The 27,494-nt window shown below is 42.7% G+C and overlaps 1 protein-coding gene across 2 annotated transcripts in view; it reads right to left on the bottom strand.

Moving 5' to 3' along the window:
* Nucleotides 1–1,687: 1,687 nt before the first annotated feature.
* DOCK7 (dedicator of cytokinesis 7) overlaps nt 1,688–27,494 on the bottom strand; it is a 141,354-nt gene continuing 115,547 nt past the window's right edge. For both annotated transcript variants that reach the window (XM_077824622.1, XM_077824623.1), the window contains 12 exons: nt 27,330–27,488; nt 26,915–27,015; nt 25,142–25,334; nt 24,506–24,649; nt 23,149–23,280; nt 12,016–12,150; nt 10,449–10,538; nt 9,447–9,683; nt 7,900–8,043; nt 5,664–5,770; nt 4,426–4,593; nt 1,688–3,043 (listed from right to left, as the gene is read on the bottom strand). In XM_077824622.1, coding sequence (XP_077680748.1) covers nt 3,001–3,043; nt 4,426–4,593; nt 5,664–5,770; nt 7,900–8,043; nt 9,447–9,683; nt 10,449–10,538; nt 12,016–12,150; nt 23,149–23,280; nt 24,506–24,649; nt 25,142–25,334; nt 26,915–27,015; nt 27,330–27,488 — 1,653 coding nt within the window. In that variant the 3' untranslated portion in view covers nt 1,688–3,000. The remainder of the gene's footprint in view (nt 3,044–4,425; nt 4,594–5,663; nt 5,771–7,899; nt 8,044–9,446; nt 9,684–10,448; nt 10,539–12,015; nt 12,151–23,148; nt 23,281–24,505; nt 24,650–25,141; nt 25,335–26,914; nt 27,016–27,329; nt 27,489–27,494) is intronic.

Below are 27,494 nucleotides of genomic sequence, written 5' to 3'. Positions count from 1 at the left end.
CTAACAAATTTATTTGAGCATAAGCTTTCGTGAGTTACAGCTCACTTCATTGAAAGCTTATGCTCAAATAAATTTGTTAGTCTCTAAAGTGCCACAAGTACTCCTTTTCTTTTTGCGGATACAGTCTAACACGGCTGTTACTCTGAAATCTACAGTGACCTTTATATTTAAGTTGCCTAACATTTTCCATTATAAAAGGTTCTTGCATCCTTTCTGCTACAAAAAGTTCTTGAACCTCATTTTTTGCTGCCGGCCTTTGAAATTGGCTTGGAGAAAACCTCTCAGGCTAGAGAAATGCATTTTCTTTGGCCATAAAATTCCATTCAAATCTAGCGGAGATATAAACTGTTAAAAATAATTACTTCTGTATAACTTGTGTTCTTCAGAAAAATTTTGGCTGCCAAAGTAATCTTCTAAAGATAAGACAAATGCTGTTCAATTTTTAACTTAAGAGAAAAAAAAGGCAACACAAAGAACATACAATAAAATTATGTTAAAAGAAAGAAAAGGAGTACTTGTGGCACCTTAGAGACTAACAAATTTATTAGAGCATAAGCTTTCGTGAGCTACAGCTCACTTCATTGGATGCATACAGTGGAAAATATAGTGGGGAGATTTTATATGCACAGAGAACATGAAATAATGGGTGTTACCATACACACTGTAACAAGAGTGACCAGGAAAGGTGAGCTATTACCAGCCAGAAGAGTACCCAGAAGTCACCTACTACAGGACAGGCCCAACAAAGAAAATAACAGAACGCCACTGGCCATCACCTTCAGCCCCCAACTAAAATCTCTCCAGCGCATCATCAAGGATCTACAACCTATCCTGAAGGACGACCCATCACTCTCACAGATCTTGGGAGACAGGCCAGTTCTTGCTTACAGACAGCCCCCCAACCTGAAGCAAATACTCACCAGCAACCACACACCACACAACAAAAACACTAACCCAAGAACCTATCCTTGCAACAAAGCCCGTTGCCAACAGTGTCCACATATCTATTCGGGGACACCATAATAAGGCCTAATCATTTCAGCCACACTATCAGAGGCTCGTTCACCTGCACATCTACCAATGTGATATATGCCATCATGTGCCAGCAATGCCCCTCTGCCATGTACATCGGCCAAATCAGACAGTCTCTACATAAAAGAATAATTGGACACAAATCAGACGTCAAGAATTGTAACATTCAAAAACCAGTTGGAGAACACTTCAATCCCTTTGGTCACTCGATTACAGACCTAAAAGTGGCAATTCTTCAACAAAAAAACTTCAAAAACAGACTCCAACGAGAGACTGCTGAATTGGAATCAATTTGCAAACTGGATACAATTAACTTAGGCTTGAATAGAGACTGGGAGTGGATGGGTCATTACACAAAGTAAAACCATTTCTCCTTGTTTATTTCCTCTCCTACTGTTCTTGTAAAGTGCTGGAAATGGCCCATCTTGATCATCACTACGAAAGGTCTTCCCTCCCATCCCACCGCCCCTCGCTCTCCTGCTGGTAATAGCTCACCTTTCCTGATCACTCTCGTTACAGTGTGTATGGTAACACCCATTGTTTCATGTTTTCTGTGTATATAAAATCTCCCCACTATATTTTCCACTGAATGCATCCGATGAAATGAGCTGTGGCTCACGAAAGCTTATGCTCTAATAAATTTGTTAGTCTCTAAGGTGCCACAAGTCCTCCTTTTCTTTTTGCGGAAACAGACTAACAAGGCTGCTACTCTGAAACCTGTTAAAAGAAAATTATTTAGATTTCAAAATCCAACACTCAAAAATTAGGAGACAGGATTTATAGTTGCACAAGCAACCTTAATTGTGCCCCCTTGTGCATATGCAGAATGATTTAGTTACACTATCATATACCATTATTTTTATAGGACCCCTCTCTCAGTGCATAGGTTGGAAACATAAAGAGACAGAATTAAGGTTGCAAGGCAACCATAAATATGGGGTTTCTTGATTCAGCAACTTAAATAACTTTCTTTAAAATGTAGTTTTCTTGTATGTAATAAAATATAAACTGTAATTTCTACTAAGCACCAATGGTAATTATATGTATATTTTATTTTAACTTATTTAAATGTGTATATCATTTTCTTCCAAGATGTGTTTTTATAGATAATTATAATAAAAAGATGACAATAAAAAGTAGTTTTACCTCAAGCACACTGCAAGAGTCAACTATACACATGAGGGGACTACTGTGCTGTAACTGGGTTTCCTGGTTTAGTAGAAATTACAGTGTAAACAAGACCGTAGCAATATGTCTACTTTACCAGTACAGAAGAAACAGGTTAGAGTAAGTGGTAACACATTCCTATGTACCACAAAAAGTCATTATTTTAGGAGCATACGTAAAGTTATTTTTCCTTGCAGCAGTCTTCATCAAAGATACAAAAACAAGTTGGAGATGATATGGTCACTGCACTCATTTAAGAATTGTTGGCTTAAGACTTACCTTTCTTTTTAGCTTTCTCAAGGGTGATGAGCTCCGAAGTCCAACACATGGTGAATTAAAATGTAAACATTCACATATTTAATAGTACCATTGAAATAACCAGCACTACATTAAAAACTCTTCAAAAATGCATCTGCAAATGCGCCTAATATAAATTAAATAAATGAACTAAAAAGGAAATAAATTTAACATTAGGTAATGCTATAAATAATGATAAATGCATTTAGTGTACCTTTGAGTCATAAAAATGCCTTAAAAACAGGTAAGTTTACAGCATATCACCAGTATTTTGCATACCACTGCCATTATTTTTTTTAAACATCAATAAGTCAACATTTGACAATTCAGAATAATTTTTGGCCACTTAACACTTCAATGCAAGGAAGTAAATTGTGTGTACGTATGGAGTCCAGGATGAAGTCCAAGTTTTATTTCTCAATAAAACTTCTTTGATTCCCAACGTTGATAACATGGTTTGCTCTTTTCAATACCTTAAAATTAAGTACATTTTTTAAAACTTGTTTAGATGTCCATTTTGCGAAGGCTCATTCTGCTGAAGGAGTCTCTGGGGGGGCGAGGGGGGGGAGGAGGAGGAGAAAAAAAACAAGGTAAGCTCACATTTTCCATTCTAAGTTAAAAAGTCCATGCTCTCCATTAAGATGAACAGTGCTTTTCTGTACATGATTTCTATGTTTGCTAACTTGCAAAAATTGACTTGAATTTTTAAAATTAATTTGCTAATTTGGGTTTGCATTTTGAGAACATTTGAGTGATTTTGTGTTTTATTGACATGAATATTCATAAATATTCAGAGATTATGAAATTCAGAGAGACAGCACAAGCCCTGGGCACCTCTTAAATCCTATGGGAAATTTCACTCACAAAACATATTTCTAAATGTTGTGTGAGAAGATCAAATCTGAAATTCATGTGCATGAGCATTTGTGGCAGAAGGCCTCATAAGATCAGCCAGCCAGGGAACAGAACAGAAACAAAACTATGTGACTTACCTGACCAATTAACAACAAACTACAAATAGCTCAAATAAGGAATACTCAGAGAATGGTTCAGGAGCCATCCACAGAGTTGAGAACAAGAAAAATTTTGAATGATGATGAAACTGGAGGAATGGCAATTAGGGATAAAGAGAAGGCTAATTTCCAGAATTGCCAAGCATGCCACTTCTTCAATAAGCAAGGAATGTGTAACAGGAGACACTTAACCACTATCCTGTTCTCGGGATTGTAGATTGAGGCCTGTCATTTGCAAGGGATTGTAGTAGTTTTGGGTGGATGCTTTTTACCCTAAATCCACTCCAGGAACTGCATGCAAATTCCACTTGCTCAATCATAATATGTGCACTTGTTAAAATCAGCTCTCATAACACTAATCGTATAAATGGCTCCTGACCTGGTTGATAAAATAATTAATGATTGTATGTTAAAACTCATTGCAGAGGAATGGAAATGGTCAGTCTGCTTCAGAAAGGTCTCCCAACATGGACAACATTCACTGGCTTTCTAATGTGAAGCTCTACAATCCATACTGTGCATCTGCTAGGATACTCACCCCAGGGGTTCTTTAGCTACCACTCAGGGGATCATTGGGCTTCACTCTCTGAAATTTTAGGTACAGAACTGACTGGACTTAGAGGAGGAGTGGTCTTGAACCTGCTATGAGGAAGGAGCATCCTAATGGAATGAGGAAAAGGAGGCCATACCAGAAAAATCTGCAAAGGCAAACTGGCCAACCAATACATCCTGAAGTGCAAGACACATGGGGAAGGGGAGGGACCCACCTGCATTTCCTCTTGAAAGATCTATGGTAAGGAAAGTGGTTTTAAACACTCCCATGCCTATGTCCTCTTTATGCCATATCATTCCAGCTGAGTTTTTGTTTTTAAACATTACCCAAGCTAGGGTGAAATAGAGTAAAATTAACATCCACCTGTGGCAAGCGACAGGCAAAACTGCCTTGTATAACTGCGGGATCTTTCTATTTATCAAGGGCTGGAGCGCTTCCTTGAGCCGGTGATAGTTCCTTTCAAGCTCCCGCTGATATTCCTTTTGGTCTGGACCTATCAGGCTTTTGTTTTTGCGTAACGCATCTTCACACCTAGAAAACAAAATTTTGTAAAACTCTGGCAGACAACAGCCTGTTAATTTATTAGTATGAGAGCATTTAATACAGTTCTCCTGGCTTGACACTTAATATCCTCTATCTTGTCTTTTGGGTAATAAGAACTCAGCTTATCTGGTTGGTTTCCTTGGGGAGAGGATAGCGAGTCACATTTCCATTTCCATTTTATTCATAGAGTTGTGATTCATTTTTAAGTTTAATTTGTTCTCTTATAACATTTCTCCTCTGTGAGGAGGAATGGAAAGTTTATCTCCACAGCCATTTTCAGTCCAAGGGGGTTTAAAGATGGATGTTTTCACTGTCAGCCCTAGGAAAAGATTATCAAGCAGCTGACTATTAAATGTTCACTGTGAACCCTAGTATTTTGAACGATGTAAATTAAACAATGTGTCTAAAAAGGAATTGATAATATTGATGGCACTTTATTTCATAATGAATACCCAAGCTGCTTCTGGATCTACTAGCTCAGAAGAGGAGGGCAATATTGTAATTTCAATTATTTTCACCAATTGTTTAAATGCTTGTGAGATTTAGTGCTGGATTGAGACTGCAATTCTCTTTACCAACAAGGAAGGAAAAATATAGCAGCGGCACACGTCCTCAGAGAACTCTGCCAACATGCTTCAAAGCCACTTGGAGAGGGTAATTCAGCCTCCCTGCCAAATCAACAGTTTGCCTTTTCTGTTGACACTATCAATAAAGATATTCATTAGTGCCAATTATGGTAGTAGGGTTTTTGAGATGAGGACACCTGTCCATAAGGAACTCAGCCGAGACCACCAATTCATTTCACATACACACCCATGCCTAATGACTTGGGCCACTTGACAGTAGTTCTCAGAGACAGATGGCACCAAGGAAACAGAAAACACATTTTTTAAACAGGCTTGTTCCTCGAACAGAGCAAATGGTGAGTACTGTATCTTTTGCTACATTACAAATGTATTCTTTTAACAGGCACTGGACACCCCCTTATATTGCTATATCAATTTCTGTTTGATGCACTGAAAGGAGTTTTTGGAAGGAGTTTGAAGCCAACACTCTACCTCTTTGTGAAGTCTTTGAAACAGAGCCGTAGTTTGTTATGGTGTCTGAAGAGCTTTGGATCATTGGGTATTTCAGACAAGAAAACCTGTGCAACTTCTAATGGTCCCTTTAGGAGTAGAAGAGAAAATAGTAAGTTTCTCTGCACTGCCTGTCATATCCATTGGAGAGATTTCTTACAAAAAGGAACTTTCATAAAATGCAACATTCCCTTAGAGCAGCAATCTCAAACTCAAATCATCATGAGGGCCACGTGAGGACTACATTGGCCTGAGGGCCACATCACTGACACCTTTCCATATAAAGATACAAAAGCCCCCCCCCCCGGCCCCGCTCCATCCCTTCCATGAGGCCCCACCTCTTCCCACCCCTTCCCCGTCCCCATTCCAACCCCTTCCCCAAAGTCTCCACCCCAACTCCACCCCCTCCCTGCCCCTATTCCAACCCCTTCCATGCCTCTTCTCCGCCTCTTCCCCTGAGCGTGTGGCTCCCCACTCCTCCCCCATCCCTCCTGGAAAGCGCTAAGCGCCGCCAAACAGCTGTTAGGCGGCGGGAAGCGCCTGGAAGTAGACAGGGGAGCAGGGACGCGGCACGCTGCGGGGGGGGGGGGGGGGGATTGGCGGGTGAGGGGAGCTTGGCAGGCCGCAGCAAATAACTCTGCGGGCCATGTGTTTGAGACCCCTGCCTTAGAGGATGTTTCTTGGTGAATTGTGTCTTCTAAATTCAGAGTAAATCACCAACTATCGTGACAAGTGAAAGCATCTGTTTGCTCAACATAATCTTTAAAGTGTGGGTCTGCTTTTGGAAAGTGACTGTAAAATACATGAGATTCCACATTTATTCTTTCTCAATGGCTTTTAAATCAAATGTGCTCAGTTGTCTAGTAAACAGACATTTAACACTGAAAACTGAACCAGTACAGTAGTTGTTTGCCAGCCCTGCAAAATGAACATAGGGTCTGAAACTCAAGTTATAATTTTTCTGGCTTGTGCATTAGTAACGATTCTGCAGGCAAAAATCTTCCCTCATCTTTTACCTGTGCAATTGTATTACTTTCAATTCCATTGATATTGCAGAAACCAAAATACAATCCAGCTCACTCACTCTTAGCTTTGGTAGCTGTGCAGGGCTAACCAGAGTGAGAAATAGCAATACTTATTTTTATCAAAAAAGCAAACAGATCATCATTCAGGATACCAACAAGCGGCAGGTCAGCTGACTAAGATGGGCCAGTTTCACATAGTCACTGTATTGATCATAACCACACTTTCAACGATTGCCGCTCAGATCCTAAAATCGGTGATAGTAACTAGTCCAGAATCAACATAAAATTAATCTTGCATATGTGGTTTGGGCTGTAATCTTACGGCAGAGGAAAGGACATTCACCAAATCCATCATTTAGAGTGAGGTACTGTAACCTATTATTTACCACCTCACAGAAACATACAAAAAGCCCACTGGGGTTCCATCATTCAATTGTATTTGCCATAACCTAGAGCATTTGGACAGGAGAAAAATTTCTCTGGGAGCAGTTTTATTGGAAGTGCCCCCATTCTATGGTATGCTTGGTTTTAATTCAGGGCACTGCAGCTATTTTCCACACATAGTTGACTTTCTGTTGCTGAGGTTCTTGAGTGCTGTGTTCCCCCAACGACAGAGAGAGTAAAATCTTTTTGTAACCTCTCTGGATTTTCACTTCTCCCCTGCTAGACTATCCCTAATGCTAAAGGTGTCCAGTCTTTGCAACACAAAGGGCTACAGTGGCAATTTGCCAGGATCACAGTGCTGCCTCTCATTTGTAGGGTGACAACAATTTTAAAAACCAAACTATAATTACTATTTACAGAGAACGAACAATATGCTCAGTTTTGTGCAAAACACAAAGGAAGGTACCAAACCATCACAGTAGCCACTTTCACTTAGGACCTTGATAGATGAAGAGAAATTGTATGTTGTTTACATTCCCCAGCAATAAAAACCTTCAGTTGATCTGCTCTGTCCACTTCCTGCAGAGACCAAGCTTCTGGCTGCTTGATATTTTCATTGGTACTCTAATTGTGCTACTAGCTGTCAAGTATGTTTCTAAAGTGACTGCACATTTTTAAAATTAAACAAAACAAATCCAGATGAAAGCGGTTTCCACTGACACAACTTTAAGCCTCCACCATGCTTGAACACCCAACTGAGTGATATGCAATATCTGAGTGTGTTTAAAGCACAATAAAGTGATTCTCACCTGATTTACCGTTGTACCTACTGAACCTTGCAGCACCATCTGGAGCATCTTTGGGTCTGCTGGATCTTGATGAGTTGCAAAAGCTAATTCCTGTGTTTTTTTCTGCATGTCCTCTATGGCAACTTCGATGGGTGTCAAAATTATCTGCAGAGGCAAACATTAGCCAGAAATCCGTGGACTGTATTTTTTTTTTTATCATGGCCAAGATTTTCAAAAAGAGGCACCTAAAACTAGGCTCCTAGGGTGGGATTTTCAAAAAGCACCTATGTGACTTGGGAGCCTAAATCCCATTAGAAGTTAATAGGACTGGTGCTCTGAAGTCACTTTGGTGCTGTTGAAAATCCCATCTCTAAATAAGGGTCCTAAATAAGTGACCGGATTTTCAGAAGTGTTTCTGTGGCTGGATGCTCAGAGCTTCTAAAAATTAGGTCCCTTGTGCCTGTTGCACCACATTGTGTTCAATCAACCCACATGCAAGAAATTGCAGGATTACAGCCTTATTCAGGTACCTAATTATGCATTTAGGACCCTGGCTGTAGGTTCCTGTAGTGGAAAATCTTGTCTTAAATTATGTTGGGGACAATTCTTTCTATTAATGGCAGGCTTCTGAAATAAGTGAGGGAGGGACCCAGTGTAATTGCAGAGGTGGAGCACATGTTCCTTGAGCAAAATGGCAGAGATATACATGGCAGACTCAAAGCTTGTCTACATACACAGACTTGTACAAATTCAACTTCAGGGATGATTTTAAACCAGTTCAAATGGCTATGTGGACACACTTACTTTGGTTTAAATCAGCCTCATTTTGGTTTAGTTTAAATTGATTACTTAAATAAACAAAATAAGCTAAAATAATGAGTGTTTCACCGAGGAGTTTCCACTGGTTTAAGTTTGTGTATAGAAATGGCCTCAGATAGACTAAGGTCTGAAATACTCACAAGGAACAGAAACAGCTGAGTCTGGCCTCCTCAACGGAATGATGTAACCACAACTGTTAAACTTGTAGGAACTGGCTTTGTCATTCGGGATGACACCACAAAGCCTCTGGCTTTGAAGGACAGCCCCTCCTTCTTTATTTGATTCAATACATGCAGCTGTGCTTTCTGGAGCACACAAATGCCCATGATGCAGATGAACCGCTAGTGAAAATGAGTCAATCTGCCATCCAACAGGCTAAAGTTTCATTCTTTATCCCCTGCAAATTGTTCCAATAAGAACCTCTTTGTAATGTTCTAATAAAGCAGATAACTAACCATTACCCATCTTTGTCTGTGGCAGCCTGGCCTGCTTTACAGAGCTCACTGTGCACAAGTCTCAGCAATGCAGGAAGAAAAGGAGTACTTGTGGCACCTTAGAGACTAACCAATTTATTTGAGCATGAGCTTTCGTGAGCTACAGCTCACTTCCTCGGATGCAATGCAGGAGAGGCTGATAAGCTTATTTCCACATAGTGTATTAGACTTTTTGTTGTGGCAGTACAATGCATCCCTGCCCCCCCCCAACGCCACTGTTCGGGATTCACAATATACCTAATATACAGATCTCACCTCTTCTTTGTGACTAACATTTATTCTAGTTTTAATGTAAGGGAAAGCATGGGAGGTCGTCAAGATTGTCTTCCGCTTGAACTGTTCATGCAGCTCCCCGTGAGCACGTCCGTCCAGGGTGAAGGGCGTGCAGTACATGAAACGCCGCAGGTTGTAGTTTTTGTCAAAATAGGTTATCCTGTCCTTCATCTCGTATGTGTCAAAGTAGGGCTCCACATAGGTTATTTGAATGTAGGCCTGGAATAGGGAAAACAAGTTTTCAGATAACAAAACACAATGCAGAGGGAAGCAAGGAGATAAATTCTGCTTCCCTCTATTTAGCTGCACAATAACCAGCCTCACCTTTAAGAAACAGGACTATTTTTTACTCTCCACTTTTTGGGGTACCTCCTGTAGACCTAACTCACTTTTTACTCTGTCCTTACTCAAACAAAGCTCCCATTGGCTTCTGTGAGAACTGGGCATGCTCAGTAGCTTGTGGGGAGGGGGAAATGCAGCCCCCTTCCACCCCATGTGTTGGTCTCCTTATCTGTGCTCATCTGCAACACTATTCCCGACTTCCCTATGGCATCTCTCTGCTGGTCCAGGGCCCTGGAGGAAGGAATGGGCAACCCAGGTGCTCGAAGATGTGGGCAAGGAATATTGCACCACCCCTTGTACACAGCAGAGATGATGAAGAACAGATAACACAGCATGAAGCTGCATTATCTTTTTCACTGAGCTCTCTCTGCAGTGGGGATTTCAGAAGGCCCTGACTTCCCACTGATCGCCCCAGAATCCACAGGGCCATGGCACATGTCCTGCAGCCTATTCTGCATTCTTCTGCGGAAACAGTGGTGTGGGTGGAATCTCCACATGGGGATCCTCACGGGTTTACCATCTGTCAGCCCTCTCCAAGGAATTTAATTGCAGAAGAGGTTGTATCCAGCCCAGGATTTTGCCCTTTGTGTTTTAAGTACTTAGAAATGGCTTAAACTTGACAGTTGTGCTTTGCATTCTTACCTTGTTAGGATCTAGTTTGCATTTGTCTACAGGGTTAGAGTCCTTAATCACTTCAACCACGTCTTCACCAAATCGCTCGCCGTAAAATCCCTGAAATGGAGAACACTGCGTTGAAAAACAAACACCTATCTCTGTAATCACAACCAGAGGATTGGGGCGATCAGGCCAAATTCAGCACAGGTGCAACTCCAATGCCTTCAGTGCAAGCTGGGCCTGGGCTGAATTTGATCTGCTGAACTGGGAGAATTAATCAGTTCAGTTCTAGAGGTTACAGCACAAAATCTGGAAGCCAGGATGGCTCTGCATCCTTCCAATCTCAGATACGGACAAATCATCTGGACTCCTTGTGAGTCTGTCACAGGCTGAATAGTGGGCACAACACAGGATCTTTTTGAAAAGCAGATGGAGCAACAGAACTGGCATTTGCTGGTTTGAATAAATTACATGTGGGGTGGGGGAACCTGAATATCCAGATTCTAACCTCAGTTACACAATTTTAAATTTGGAGCAGCTCCATTAATTTCAACTGAGTGATATCATCAGGGTAACTGAGATAAGAATCTGGCCCTATACTTGCCTCCATTTGATCAGGAAAGGTACGTCGATAAGTGAAACAAACTTTATAGGCTACAATTTCCCGTGATTTTACGTGCCTCATTTTTTGGGGCACCGAACCTGAAACACCAAAAAGGGGCCTGATTTTATTTGGGGAGGGGCAGACGTAGGGAAGGGAGGCTCATCTCTTCCTGAAAACCTGTTTACATTTGTCCATAGGGTTATATGTTGTCTCGAGTTTTTCCAGAGCGAAGATTACCACAAACTGCTCTGATTCAATCTCCAAAAGCACTTCTTGAGGACATGGAAGAAATCCTAACAAGCCAAACTAGTATCTCCTTTATGCAGTCTCACTAAGGGGAAAAAGATAAACACCATCTGGTTTTGGTGGAGCAATGAAACAGAAGGGCTGCGTGGGGCAGTCAGCTGAGATCCCGGAATGAAATATTAAGAGAAAGGGGGAAATGTTAACGCAGAAAAAGAAAAAATTTGAGAAGGATTGAGAGGAATGACTGCAATAACCATATTAGTGAAGATCAGCTGCACTGACAAAGATTAATACTCAGTACAATACACCAAGAACATGGAAGTGATGTAGCAAGTCTTGGCCTCTAGCTACAGTAAGTCAAATTATTTATTGTTTCTGAGGGGAAACGCAGGGAGGCCATGCGGGCCCCTCTCAGCACAGAGTGGGGTCAGTGGTTGGAGGGAGATGTGATGGGGGCGTTGCATGCTAGGACCATTCTTAGCAGCTGAGTCACTGAGCAGGGCTCAGGGAGGGCTGGGGTAACTTAGAGCAGCTTACGTTATGCAGGAGGCTGTTTTGGTCCCTGGAGCAGCCCAGAATCAGGCTCCAAGAGGCACAATACAAAATCTCACCCACTGCCTTTGCCTAGTGATTGTTGTTTCAGCCACTACCTACGTTTTATGATAACAATCCAGCTTTCAAGGCTTGAGCAGCTCAATTGCAATTTCCAGAGGGAATTTACAGAGGTCTGCACAACAATCTCACCTCTAGTCTATGGGAAATTTCGGCTAGCTTTGTTATCGCAGGCTCCTTATACACAAATTCTTGTTCATCCAAGTCTCCAAATTTAGTCCCGTAAAAACCAACCCGGAAGTATGTACCAAACATCCGCTTTCCATCCTACGTTTGGAGAGACAAAAGGCACTTCAGTATAAAGACTCATTCACATATGTTGTAAACTTGAGTGTTTGTAAATTTACTCCTGACTTTGAACTGCCATTTGCTATGGGGGGTGGGGGAAGGGATAGAAGTACCTGGGCTAATCAACAAACACCACACTGAAGGTAAACTCAAAACTAGTATGAAATCGACGTTTTTGGAGATAATTAATAGCCTGATCCTGCAATGAGTTCCCTCCTGGGAGGACCCCTATTGATTCAGGAGCACAGCCATCTTTCAGGCAGAACTCACTGCAAGATCCTGACCCCCCCCTCCGAACTCAGTGAAGCTCTGCAGATGTACATCAGCTGATTAGCTGGCCCTAGGTTTAAGGCTAGGTCAAATCAAGCTACGGTCCTTATCCTGCAATTTGTAGTGAACAAGCAAGCGGACTGTTGCATGTCTACACAGCCCCATTAAAGTCTGAGCGGCTCCATGTCAGAGCCATCTGTTCATGCACAACTAACTGCAGGATCAGGGCCTAAGTCAAGATCCACTTATTCTGTGATTTAAAAATAATCCAAAATTTAAAAGGTGTTTTATTTATTTTTTAAACAGTGCACTTTCATTCTCCTAGGGTAAACTATAGGGCCAAAGTCACTCTGAGTGGAAGCCGTTGCAATTCCATTGGCTTCCAGGAACTTGCTCCCATTTAAGCCAGTGGTGAATCTGGCCCACAGAATGTAACAGCCATGACAGTTAAACTGAAACACACAGGGTTTTTGTCAGAAAAGTCACATTTTAAAAAAGCGAGATTGAAAGATCGGAAGAAACATATTTAAAAAAAATAAATCACACCTCTGATTTTGTTAAGGATCAAAACAACTCATCACGCTGCATGCAGAAACTAGACGTGCTTTTTAGAACATGTTCACCTTTACTCTCATGGGAAAGTGTGAGGCAGAACAGAACGCATTCTCTCTCTCAGTCTTAGTGTTTGGGTGTCAAATGGCACCTCTACATGTCCAGCCCAGAGGGTGGGATTTGTATTCACTATTTTGCGGTGGGGCAATGCCGCAAGGCATTTTTGGCGACATTTGACTACTTTTTGGGTTAGGTGCAGAACAATTTCTGCTGTAAGTTGATCTTTTGTGGTAGTGGTGAAAACAGTCTGGATGGCAGGAAGGATACAAAACTGATAAGATAAAAAGAATCTGATTCATGAAAAGTGAGCAGTCAGAGGAAAGCATTCAGATATCTGATGGGAGTTCTCCTTACTGCTTTTAAATAATAAAATTGTAGTTTAGGTACATTTCCCTCATTTCAATGACTGTATTTCTTTGTAATGAAAACACATAATTGCTTGAGAGCCACATGATCCCCTCGGCCTTGGTGGTGGAGAGAACAAAAAGCAGGCAAACTAGGAGGGGTGGATATGCCATTCGCACAGCATCACCTCCCCCAGCCCAACTGAACGCCACTGGGAGTTGTGGCTGCTGAGCCCTTCAGTGCAGGGAGCTGCAGCACGTGGAACGCTCAGGTCCCTATGCTCATCGCAGGAAGTGGTCTTACTGGTTCCTTGTTCAGCAGAGGTGCCTTTTCCCTGGACAGGGCAGCCAGCTGGGCTGCCTGCATCCCTAGCTCCCTGCATCTGGTGTGCCCACAAGGCCGTGTACAGCAGAGAGCCCCCAGACAGCAGGAGCTTTGTCTATTTCCATGTTCCCCTAGGCCACAAGAACAGGATTTTTCCATACTCCCCTTGATTACCAGAACAGAGTAGAAAGGAAGAGCTGGAAGATGCTGGAGGTGCCCATGGCTGGAAAAAAAAAAAAGCCTCTGATTTGTTTTTGATGGGTCACAAGCTGGCCTTGTTACAGGGAAGCGAAAAGAGAAAAACATTCAGGCCCCACTTCAGCAAAGGACAGGATGTAACTTTAAGCCATTGAGGAATCACGCTGGGCCCGGCTTCACACGTGTTCAATGCTCTGCTGGATCAGTGCCCTAATGGATTACGGTATTTTAATCAAAGTATTGGATGCTACATTTGGGGACTATCAATCATGACTACATCCACATCTCTCAGCTACCCTTATTTCAGCCCCATACCTCCTCCCATCCCACTCAGCCTTGGTGTCCCTTACGCTAACTTTTCAGACGGACCCATGAAACCCAGACAATGGACAATGTTATCTATGCTAAAGAAAACACCTCATCATTTCCAGCTCACTGTGCTATTTGTTTTCTTCCTTCCATCATCTGAATAGCAATGCTTGCGTGTACATGGCACCTTTCACCAGAGGATCTCAAAGCACTTTACAAAGAATTATTATTTCCATTATGCAGATGGGGAACTGAAACACAGAGCTATTCAGTATCTCCCTCAATGTTACGCGGAGCCTAACCCTGTACTACCTACATGTCAATGGGAATTTTGCCGTTGGCTGATAAGCACAGGATCAGGCCCACAGCGAGTAAGGAACACACTTCAAGTCTCTTAATTCCTAGTACTCTTCCCTGTTCACTAGGCCATGCTGCCTTCCTTTTTGGGTCTTTGTCCCATGCTACAGGCCTGATCCTGTTCTCATGGAAATAAGTGGGATTCTTGCTATGGATTTGCACTGGTAGGATTGGGTCACGTGTCTCTTCTATCTGGGCCTAGTCAAGTTGAGAGGAAAGCCCTGCATCCTTTAGCCTTAATGGTACAAAGCAATATTCCAAATACGTTTTTAAAAGTTACTACAAGTCTCCACCGATGGCAATTCCAACGAGCACCTCCTGAAAGTCACTGGGCACCCAGGGTAACAACTGAGCTCAGTGGGAGTGGAGGGCGCTTCCCACTTTCCAAGAAGTGCTCAGTATCACTACTGTGCAGGATTGGTCCCTGTGTTTCTGATCGTCTAAAATGCTGAGCACCGCCGATGAGGTGCACAGTGCCCTTAGCTCCAACTGCGCTCAGTTCCCCACAAATTCATCTCTAAAACTAGCTGAATTCAGTCAGCACGAAGGGGTTTGGGCCTGATACACAGGGATATTGGCTTCATCAGTGCAATATATTATTTTTAAAAAAATATAAAACTACCAAAGCAATGGTTGCTTAAAATAAAATGTGAAAGTCCTTTCAGGATGCATGTCTATGCATCCACCTCGCAACAGGAAAAAATCAAAACCCATGGATTTTTCAAAATCCAGGGCTCAACCACCTGCATGCTACTCCCTCTGAGAGGCTGTCCCAGCAGGAAAGGAGACAAAAATGGCTTTCAGCCACCTCTGTGATCTCCTGATCTTGGGGCTGGTCCCTGGCACAAGTTGGAGCAGCCTTCAGGCTGCTCTATTGTGTGCAAGTTCCCAACAGCCTCCTGGGTCACAGCAAGGGATCAGAGGGATCTAGGGGTATCCTGGCCATACCCTTATTCCCCAAACCATGCCGCTTCCCTACACCAGCCAAGGATTCCCCTAAGATAGAAGCACATGGCCAGCTTTTCCTGCTTTAGGGCTGCTTTAGGTTGTTGGAGTGGAGCCAATAAGCCTTAATCTCAGGGGAAATGGTGGCTAATGATTTCAGTGGCATGACGCACTAAGCCAAGTAATAAGTGCTCGCAGGATCGGGCCCTTAGATTGTAAAGTCTTGGGGCATGGACATTGTCACAGATACTTTGTTAAGCACTAGGCACATTTATGCTGCTATGCAAATATCCAGAAGTAGGAAAAGAAAATGTTGGCCGTTCATCATTGCAAAACAGTGAAGCTTTATTGGGGAAATTTACTAAACCCGCACAAACCCAGCGTGATCAGGTTCTGTGTGCACATGTACAGGTACATACATATGGACAGGGCAGGGACGGCAAAGGCAAAATCCATCTCCGCAGTCTGGAGCCAGGGTGGGGGCTTAGTACAGCCTCGCAACACATGCCAACATCCTTCACCATCAGAAAGTCCATTTACAGTGGCTTTTTGTGACAACGAACAGTGTTTTAAGCCAGAAACCAAGTCACTTAAGATGAATCTCTGACTCTTGAAAATGATCCAAGCGAGACAATATGAACAGCAGGTGTGAGCCCTGCCGCGTGGCTATGGCTGGCAGCGTTGGTTAGCACATTAGCCTTTCACCTCTGGATTGCAGCTCCCTCTTAGTCCAAATCAAAAACCTGCCCTGCGACGTGACATCTGTGTTTAAGACTCAGGACCTGAACAGCAGGGATGTTACAGGTCAGAACTGAGGAGTGCGGGCGGAGCTTTCATGGCACCTTGCTGCAGGATGTGAGAGCTTCACTCCTGGGCTCCGTGGGCTTTGGTTTACACAAGCCACTCTGCTGCACTGGGGTTTCAACAAAGACAGTCACACAGTTCCGTAGTGTGCTTCCAAACGGAGTGAGCCAGTGTCAAAGCCAGCCCATGGTGGGCCCTAAGGAGGAGTATCCCCCCCTCCTCACAACACATACTAGTAATTAAGAGGGGGGGCTCTTGAGCTGCTCAGGGACCTAAGCAATTCCTTTGTCTGCTTATGCCTAGCACCGGCTCTGGATTGAGCCCATCTACATAAGCAAAACAATCATTTTCAGACACTATTTTGTGCTAAAAAGATCCTCTGGTGGGGGTGGTTTGCCTATGTGGACATATTGTTATTCTCCCTTCCATAAACGCCCACTTCAGGCACAAGCTACATCATTAAAATGTCTTAAATGAGTGAGCGTTTCAGTAACATTTAGCCTCTGGGCAGCAGGGGCAGGATTTCTTCGAGGGTTAAATAACACGGTAGGAGTGCTAATGGCACAAGCCCTGGATCCATGTACGTGAACCCTGTAGCCGAGCTGCCCAGCATGCTAAAGCACCAACTTCATCCTCCTTAAGCACCATAAAAAAGCAGGTTTCCCTGATACAAACAAAAATGAAATATCTCCTGAAAGCCTCCTTTCGTCTGCTGTTCCCTCAGCTTTAACCACTGGTGATCTCCATTGTGCTGCCAAGTATGCCGCTTAAAATGCATTTTTAAAGCCATTTTTAGCGTTGGGAGGTCAGCCTTGCTAAGTGGGCACAAGATCACTGACAAACAAAGGAAACAGAGCAAAGGAGAAGGAAACACTTTAACGTTTATTTGAGTTTTCAAAGGAGCATAGGGGAGTTAGGTGCCCAAATCCCACTGAATTTCAGCCTTAATGTCTATGTCCCTGTTCTCATCAATGAAATGCACAGCTGCCAGGCTTTGTGCAGTTCTGTGTACGACATGACATGCAAATTATTTGCAAATATGCAGATAAGCTCATTAAATGTGCATATTTGCAACTACCTTGTATATGATTATAAAACTTTGGTTTAAAGTCAATATACCTCTACCCCAAGCACTGTTGGGGTGCTGACAGGTGTCTGGGAAATAGGTGGGTGATATCTAGGTGGAGATGGCTGGAAGAAGCTTTGGGGTAGTTAAGGGAGGCTGGGTTTGGTGGGAAGGCCAGCGGGTGGGGGGGTTAGGGTAGCTGAAAAGCTTGAGGTAGAACCTGGGGGCACCTATGTTTGTGGGGTGCCTTTTGACGGAGGGACGTTGTGGAGAAGATGAGGGCAGCTGGCTGGGGTAGAAGTTAGAATCTGCCAGAGGTGGGCTGGTTGGTTACCAGGTTTGGGGGAGATCTGGGACAAGTACTGAGTCCCCTTCCCCTCAGTGCCACTTGCTACTTCCTACCACCACCACCGCTGCCTCCTGGATGCTCTTTTCCTGCTGAAATCCAACAGGGAGTACAGCGACCGGGAGCCGGCTTAGCTGCCAGCTGACTATGAACACTCATGCACAACTAATTACCCCTGGTGCAGCCACAAATGAGTATCTGCATGTGCAATCCAGACAGCTGGGTGCACACCAGCTCCATCACTTTGGGCAAATGTTTAGGTGCTATTTTTAGTAACATTGAGCCTCCTGGAATTGGGAAAAGCCCAGTTTCCAGCCTGGCTGGGAAATACCTAAGGGCTTTTGCTTGTGTTAAGCCGGTGTTTGCTCGAGTTACTATAACTAAGAGCCAAGTGAGCCAGTCAGGCAAGGGTTGATTGCTGAGTCAGAGGCAGTTACATGCAAATTTGGGATTTATCAATTCAAATCATTCAAGCCTTTGCCTAATGGCGTTAAAAAAAACAAGTCAGACACCTAGGACAAAGTAGGAAACTGGACACAATGGGGAGGTGGTTGTTCTTTGAATTCCACTGTCGGGTGCAAGAAAGGTGGCTCTCCAAAGGTGTTTGTTGACTGGGCAAGACTGAAGGACAACGTCAGTCTAGGCCATACTCAAATGTACCTCAGTAGCACCAGAAGTGAAACAAAGAATTGAATTCCATGGCTAGTCTGCTTGCAATGGGCTAGATCAGCATTTCTCAAACTGGGGTCCGCGGACTCCCTACTCCAGGGGTCCACAGGCCCCGCTGATCAACTCCTCCCCCTTCCTCCCTCAGCTCCTCCCCTTCTCTCTCAGCGCCTCCTGCATGCTGGGGAACAGCTGTTCAGCGGTGTGCTGGGAGGGAGGGGGAGGAGCGGGGACCGGGCATGCTAGGGGGAAGGGGCAGAATCATGTCCGGAGACGCCGGCCCCACTGATCAACTCCTCCCCCTCCCTCCCAGTGCCTCCTGCACACTGGGGAACAGCTGTTCAGTGGCATGCAGGAGGCGCTGGGAAGGAGTGGGGACGCACTTGGGGGAGGGGGCGGAAAGAAGCGGGCAAGAGGAGGGGGGCAGGGGTGGAGTGGGGCAGGAAGAGGTGGGGCGGGGTGGGGTCTGAGTGGGGTACTAGGAGGTCCGTGAAAATTTTTAAATCAAAATGGGGGTCCTCGGGTTGCTAAAGTTTGAGATCCACTGGGCTAAATAACATAACCTAATCTAAAGGGTCTTGTGTTATGAGCATGTGTTGACTCTAAATTTGCCAGGATTTTCCCATAGAAATTAAATCAATTCCAAAGGCCCTATAAACATAGTACTGAAAACAAAACAAGTAGTTTCAAAATACTACATTGTTTCTGAAGAGAGCTAAAAATGCAGGTATGAGGGAGAAATTAACAACAAAGCATTTTCTCGCCTATTATTTCAAGAAAAGTAATAGGTCTTTGGTAGGAGACGAGAATGAAGGTGAACACTGAGTAGCCATTTCAGAACTGGCAGAGCAGATAACAGCCACCATGATTTATGAAGGGTTCATGATTGTTATTATGCATGGTAAACAGCTTCCAAAATCGCTGGGAATAAAGGTTTAAAGTTATCTCTTGCACACACACCAAAAGCTTTGCCAACTAGATTTAACTGATCAAAGGGCTGAGAAATTAGACACAGCAGGGGGCCATCTATTGACAACAGCGTAGCCTGGGTATAAACGCAGGCAGAACTGGCCCAAAATAGGTATGAGCAAAAATAACTCCTTCATACATGTTAGAGAGGGGAGTTCATAACCCCAAATCTCTCTGTTATGGTGTTTGACATTTTCTTGCTGATTTTAATCCAATGTACAAAGTCTTTAGACAGTCTTGCCAACTCTTGGAGTCTTGTAATTTCAGTAAGAATCTCCACTGGCTTTGTTTTTAAACCCTCACGGTTGCAGTGAAAAGCATGAAAAGGTGAATCCTAACAGCTCAAAAACCAGAAGGTAACTAAAAATATTAAAAACTCATGATTTTTAAGCAACATCTCATGAACGTATTGAGACCTGACTCCTGAACACTTGAGTTGGCAGTACTGCTTTCCCTGGATCTGTGAGTTGGCATTGCTCTTTGGTAAAATGAAATTATTGAGGTCTCCACAGAGTAAAAAAAAAAAAAAGAAAAAATCCACAAAGTAGGAACTTACCACAACAGACAATAGTAAAAGTGGGGAGTAGGGTCAGCAACCAGGGCGATAGAGGAGAAAACAGAAAGTATTTTAATTAGGGAAATTCCAAAAAACAAATAAGCAGCAATTGGCAGCAAATAAATAAATTAAAAAAAAAAAAGAGGTGTGCATCAATTAAAATATTTTAAAAAATAAGGAAAAAGAAAAACATGCAACAAACGTGAAGGCTACGAAGAAAAAGCTCAGCAAAAAGTGGCAACGAAAGTGCACAACAGTAGACGAGAACATAAACCATGGGTGTGTTTTACCATGCAATAAAACAAGACTGAATGATGTTAAAATCATAACCAATGACAAGGGGATACTTCAGGGGTCGATTTAGCATCATGAAGATTGATCAAAATAGATGCTCACAGGCTTCCATTACTTATTGGATACTGAGCACACATAACTTACATTCTATGATACAAACATTGGATTGTTGGGTCACAGTAAAAAGCAAGCGATTTACAAGGCAAGTTCTTTTACATCAGAAATTACAAGTAAACTATTGAACTTTAATTCTTGACAAGCCAGAATTAGACATGAAGTTTATACATCTCTGGCCAAAACTCTAGGTGTAATAGAGAATATGTAGGACCTCTTATATAGGCTCCAACTCAGGACTGCGTGGGCTTACGTGCTTTCCTGAATTGGGGTCTTAAAGTACTGAACAATCTTGATAGTAAGAGTGGACCAGATTGAGTTGCTTGATTCAAAGTAAAGCAGAAGCAGATATCAGTGCTTGAAAAGCTCTTTTGGGAACTGAGGAAAATAATCTAGGAGTATATTTACAAAAAGTTAAAAAAATTAAAGTTGATGCATAAGAGCAAAAATGCAAACACAAGCAACTGACCTGTTAACTGATTCATCAAAATCACAGTGAACTGGTTTGTGAGAGAGATCTAGTGGACACCGTTTATTTTTAATCCGAACGAGTGTCTCTCGTGATGGATATTGTAGAAATGCAAGCATAGGGCCTCTGCTAAAACTAAAGCAGCAGAACAAAATCTCTGGCGTTAAAAGAATTGTGCTATTTTATCCCCACCCAAAAATCTGTGTTCGAAAAAAGGTATTCAGCATTTGTTAATTACCAAGATGGAGTGGCTCTAGTATGAGCTAATGTCTGCTTAACCATTACAGGTTTCGCTTTCGACACCTCTGAGCATAAGCACTTAAATCGACCCCTGTGGGTGGGGTGAAAATATGGTATGAAGAGAGGATATTCTGTGTCAATGCTGATGAGAAGAATTATAAACAAAATATAAAAACAAACTAGTGATGATACAGTGGCTCATTCACCAAAGAACCTCATTAGTGGAACACATTGGCAACCATGCACTACCTACAGCTTCTTAGAAAGAGTTTCCTACAGCTACAACGATCATTTTATTGATATTTCTTTGGTTAATGAATTCAGTTTAAACAGCAGACAGCAACAGAAATACCCACAACTAGCACATGTGGGCAAAGCATTGGCATGAGTCATCTGATCAATTAGTGTTCTTTACTAACTAAAATATTACCTACCTCCCAGCCAGTACTCTGTATAATAAAAAGTAAAAAGGGCATGTCACAGAAACAAAAAAAAAATGTTTCAAAGGCCAAAAACATGACCACTACTGTAAGGTATTATTAATCTGAAATGGTCTCAATGATTATAAGTTACCAGGCATCTGCTGTGGCCTATTGTTCCCTTTGGCTGAGAAGGACATTACATGACTGATGAGAGAGAGATCAACCACATTTTTGTCCTTTATTATTCTTTATCACGTCTGGTCAATATCCGGAATTCTGGCACAGCCATGCCACAAGTTATAATGTGGAGAGAGCAGGGCCAGATCCTCGGCTGGTGTAAATCAGGACAGTCAGTGGAGCTCTGCAGATATCCATCCACTGAAGAACTGGCTCAGCTTACACTTTTATAGAAGCGTAATTAAACCAGCTGTCACACAACATACCCAGTCCATGTGAGGGCCACTGTTTTGGTATTTGTTTTAGAATTGGCTGCTGAGTTCTGATGCTCCCTCACAGGAAAGGACAGGTGCTGTGGGCCAATCCTGTAAGGTAACAAGCACTTCCATCTCCCACTGAGCTGAGGTCCACTGAGCTCAGTGGGAGTTGATGCCTTTCAGCATCTTCCAAGAAGTGCTCAGCACTTCACAGGATGGGTCCCGCATGGCTGCTCTGACCCTGCAAGATGCTGAGTGGCTCCTATGTGGTGCCTTCAAATCCCACTGAGCATAGGCCTCAGTTCAGGAAATCTTCCCAGTTCAGGACAACTTTTAAGCACGTGATTAACCTCTAGCTTAAAGTTAAGCATGTGTTTACATGCTTTCCTGAATTGGGGCCACAGTTTTTACAATGAGCCTAGTCAGAAGTGAGCTCAGTGATTAGCAACCTATGGCCTGATCTTACATCACTGCCTACAGCCGGAGCAGCATCGGCTATGAGGTAGCTAAAGTTGCACGGAAAAGAGCAGGAGAATACAGAGAGGAGATTGCACAATGTATTTAGCTGAGGCTGCTTTGCTAATAACACAGCCCAGCTACCTCCGTCCTAAGTGTTTGCTTTTTCAAGAACATGGATAATGTTGTCTAACTTTTAGTTATACTGGTGGATACAATATTAAGGATTTTTTTTTTAAATAATAGGTATGTTCAGAATGAAATCTAATTTCAGAGGCAGGAAAACAAGGATATTTTGATTTCCTTTTGTATTTTTGTTTAACAAGAAAAAAAGATTTTGGTGAAGTTCAAAATAGCCCATGCAGCCTACAAAGAGCTAAATAAAACCCAAACATTTCTTAATGCTATTTAGTAAGCTAAATGTAACAAACCTTTTTTACCAGCATGCAAACATATTTTAAAGTCACACCTGAAATTATACATCTATAACTAGTATGCACAATGCAACTGACAGATTTCTTAATAACTCCTCCTCATTTTTGTTATTTACATGAAAAGTTTGTATGTGCAGACTTGACATCCTTGTATGATTATAAAGGTCCCTAGAGTTAATACTCATCAGCGATCCTTGCATTTACTGTGGACCATCATTTTGATGTTATTCATATAATCTGATTGAAATGGCTGTCTCCTTGATAGTTAGCTTTTGGTGGAAAACAACACTAAAACATTTCAAATATCTTCACAGTTCATACTGCAGCTGGAAGATTAAAATCGTTACCTGATGAACAATTTTGCTGAATGCTTCTTGGAGTTTACCATGAATTGTGGACAGTTTCTTGGCATCTCTGTTAGCTTCGTGAATAGGAATAAGGACTTTGTAAACCTCGTTAACGGCTTCATACATGCCAGCCTACAAAAATAATATGTATCAGATGGATCCTTTTATCAATTCAACAGGAAAAGAAAAGAAATACACTGGTATACAATACATGCCCACAGTACTTCAGTAACTAAGATTACAAAATTGAAGTGGTTGCTTATATGCTTACATTTATTGTAATTTAATCAGGAATCTTTTGTAGAAGAGGGATCAAATCCTCAGTAATTCATAGAACCAAAAGCACGTATAGTAACACATTTCTATTTATTTTTAAAAAACTTATTTATTACTGAAGTTGGGATGTTCTCTTAATTTAAAATACATGCGCAAGAGGGGAGAGGCTGAACCAAATATTAAACAAGTCAATGGGAACAGTGTCTACGTCTGAGTGCACAGTATAGCCCATTAGGTTTAGTGCGACTTGGGTCTGTGTAACTTGTATATTGCATTCTCAAACTGCATGAGATGGGACTTGTGAAGTGTCTCCCTGAAGCCTGCCAGGTGTCTGTCAAATAGCACCATTTGCCCTCTCACGCATGGTGATCTGACTAGGGTTCCACCTGTCACAGATGGATTTAGAAGGATCTGCAGAAGCACTATGCCTCCCTACTCCCTCACGGCTTTGCCAGTCCATTGCAGGAAATGTGCTGCCAGGCTCTGTTGTCTGTTGCCACAGGGAATTCCAAATCACGTTGTGGTAAATAATTACCTTGTTCTTAAAAGCCTGTCTCTGATGGGTACACTGCTACCATTCCATTACCTTCCCAACCTCTGCCCACTCCTAGCACCAGCCTGCGCTCTCCCGAGCCACAGACCCTGCCTAGCGATCCGTGGAGGGACATCTGCAGTATGGGGACAGGGAGGCCACAAAGATACCACCCACCAGCTGTGTGTGTGCCAGTCCCCTCTACTCAAAGGGGTGGAAGGAACTACATGGTCTTTAATAATGTAGAGATAATATTTGTCTTTCACTAATGGTGAATTAGAACTAGAATTAGACCTTCCCAACTAACTAAAACTCAATTACCTTAAATGATGAACTGAAAAAACCCACAAAACCCACTCAGTGATAGGCTATGGTTGATTACAGGGGCTAACTGAGCTGCCCAGGAGAAACATTGCTACCAACACCATCAAAATAAACGAAGTGATACAGCAGAATTATACAGTCTCATTTACAAAACTTTTTCCTGAATATTGCCCAGCACTATGAGTGTTGCTGAAATAGATATAGAGAGAGATTAAAATCTTCTACCATGGAGAAAGATGCTGCAGCCTGTTCCAGCAATCCCACCAGACCTGCTTCTGTAAAATACTTCCCAGAACAGATACCTTCTTCGTCTGGTGAGACAACATCATCAGAAACTGCGGATTCTTCCAAAACATTAGAAGATATGTTCTAAGGAGACACAGTTTAGATAGAGTTGAAAAGTTTTATTTAAGCAACTACATTTAATACTCCAAAAGCTAGAGGTAATCTGATACTGGGCCAAAAAGCTTTACTCAGTTTTTACTTAGGCAACATCCTCTTTGAAAGAGGCAAATTTCAAGTATTTTTCATTTCTCCACAGGCCTTGATCCAGCACTTACGCATATGATAAAACTTTAAGCCAGTGCGACTACTCACATGCTCAAAACTAAGCATGACCTTACATGCTCTGCTGGATTGAAGCCTGATGCTCTTAGTCACAACCTAATCACAAGAACAGTTTTCAACAACTGTTTCAGAAAAGTTATACCCTGTCTGGAACAGCAAAATCGTATTAGATGAAGCTGTTTTCAGGACTGCTTTGATTTGTACTTAGGACTTTTATTATTGCTTTGTATCTCAGCATTAGGCGGTAGAAATGCAAAATGTACAATTGAGGGGGGGATGGAAGCACATTCCTACCTGAAACGTTACACACCCTACGGGAAGGTATTTTCGATCCTCAAGCATGCTTAAATATTCAGCCACAAGGGCTGCCGAGTGGACCAAACACTGGGCAGATTCGGCATGATTGCTCCTTTCAGAATGCTTTCCAGCCATGTTCTGTAACCAGGTCAGTCGCAGATCTGGGGAAGTCTGATAGCCTTTCGCAATTCTAGTTGCAAATAAATGTCTCGCAATTAGTGTTTATTTACTTTTATGTATATTTTACAAGTGTCTACCCATAGTTCTAGGCTTGATATAAACAGATATGAACTAGAATAAAATACAAAATAATTGCCTGGACTTCCAAGCTAAGAAACTCTTCTTGTTATCATTTCACATTTATATTGCAGTAGCACCTAAAGCTAACCAAGTGGGGACCCCATTGTGCTCAGCGCTGCACAAACACTGGTGTAAACAAATGCTATAGCAGTAGCATAGGAAGAAACAGGGCGGTGTTTAAATAGAAGAACTCATTTTAAAAACACTTTGACAGTTACATTAATGTTCTTGGAACATCATAACAAAGGGCTTAATCCTGGGAGGTGCTGAGCCCTCTAGCTCTGATCCAGCGAAGTGCTTAAGTACTGAGTAGTCCCCCTGGCTTCAGGTTAACCATGAATTTACATGCTTTGCTAGATCAAGGCCACAACACTCAGCTTCGTGCAGGATTAAGCTCTACTGGCTTTGGACTGGACCGGGCATACTGTGGGCAGACACTGTGTGAGCTTCCCCCCTCTTCTCTGCCAATGCACTTGGAGCATAACCTGATATACCCAGACTGATTCAGTCTGGGGCCCCTTCTGAGCAGACACGGCCCACTGGGCTGAACAGTGCTGATTTCTGTGGTGGTCTGTGGGGTGGAAATTGGGATCAGACCCCCAAGTTCACCACTTGTCACCTGATCCTTATCCAGCTCTCTTAACAGCAAACACACTCCCAAAATCTAAGACATTTGGACCATGCCTCTCTGCAAACACCACAAGCTGATCAGATTCGTTCACCAGACTCCAGCACCTGGCCTCATAGTTTCAAAACAGACTAATAGCAGCCATTTTAGCAGCCTCTTTCTGTCCTGCTGATCACTCCTTTCCCTTTGCCTATTGCTCGCTATGGGGCTGCGCCAGGTCCCTCTGAAAACACTAGTTGTCTTTTACTTCTGTGGAGCTAGACTGGGTCCTGTATCCCAGACACTTTGCACTAGTACACAGGTCAGAATCCGGAATGGAAAATGTTATCCGAGGTTTTCCCTTCCGGGACTGATCTCTCTCCCAGTCTGCCCCACTCATGAGATGTCCTTCAGGTACTGCACAGGCGAGGAAGGCTGCACTGCTAATAGCTTTTTATAAGAATTCAGTGTTTCAATGCTATTTTGGAAGCACTAATCTTGAGCATGGGAGGAAGAGGTCTGGCGAAACTCTGAGGCCTGTGGTGAGTCTCAATGGCCTCCTGTATTTGCAGGAAAGGTGGTGCCACCGAAATAGCTCAAACTGGAGGAGAGGTCAGCACAATTTGACCTCTGCATTTAGTGATACTGGCATGCTCAGCACCATGGGGATCATGGTAACGCAAGGAAAGCAGTTTTAAATGTAAAAAAGGCGATTGCTACTTTAAAAGAAAAATCACTATGACAGGGTGTTTCAAGTTCTAAAGATGGGAAATACAGCAAGAGCTGTGATAAATTCAAATACCGTAGCTGATTGTTCAGTGGCATCCACTGAACATCTTCTGCAATAGGCATATAAACTCTACCTGTACATCAAGTCTATCAGCATTTCTGGATCTTCCTGGTGTTCCTTCATTTTCACTGTATCAGACAGGATCATATGGAGGTTGAACACAAGATCCTGGACCTGTAATACAGAAGCCGATGTAGTGAATTGCCATCAGGAACCTCACTATACACTAACACATTAGGGCAGCTGCCTACTCTGAATCTGTGCATTTGCTCCTTGTTATCAGTGGGAGCTAATCAAGGGCTTGAGTTTTATAGAGCAGCTCATGGATCCTGCTCCAGGAAATGTATCCGACAGCCCTGCTATATGTGGCTTAATCTAAAATCAGCCCGTTTTAAAAACCTAGAATGAGCCATGCCCGAAGGATTCATGAAAATCCAGCCACTCTTTCCAGCTAAATGTAACTCTTGGCCTGGTGGTATTTCTCTAACCTGATCGGGGAATGTTGTCTCCCGGAGTTCCAGATCTTCTTCAGCGTACGTCAAAATAGTCTTCAGAGAACGTCTCAAAAATTCCTCATTGAAATTCTGGGACGTTCCCACCAGGGACGAGAGGGACATGGTCACCTGCATTTTCACTCTGGCAAAGTTCTGCAA

This window comes from Eretmochelys imbricata, chromosome 8 (genome assembly GCF_965152235.1).
Source record: "Eretmochelys imbricata isolate rEreImb1 chromosome 8, rEreImb1.hap1, whole genome shotgun sequence".
Taxonomy (NCBI): Eukaryota; Metazoa; Chordata; order Testudines; family Cheloniidae; genus Eretmochelys; species Eretmochelys imbricata.
The sequence above is the reverse complement of the archived record's forward strand: the minus strand, read 5'-3'. Positions and strand labels throughout refer to the sequence as shown.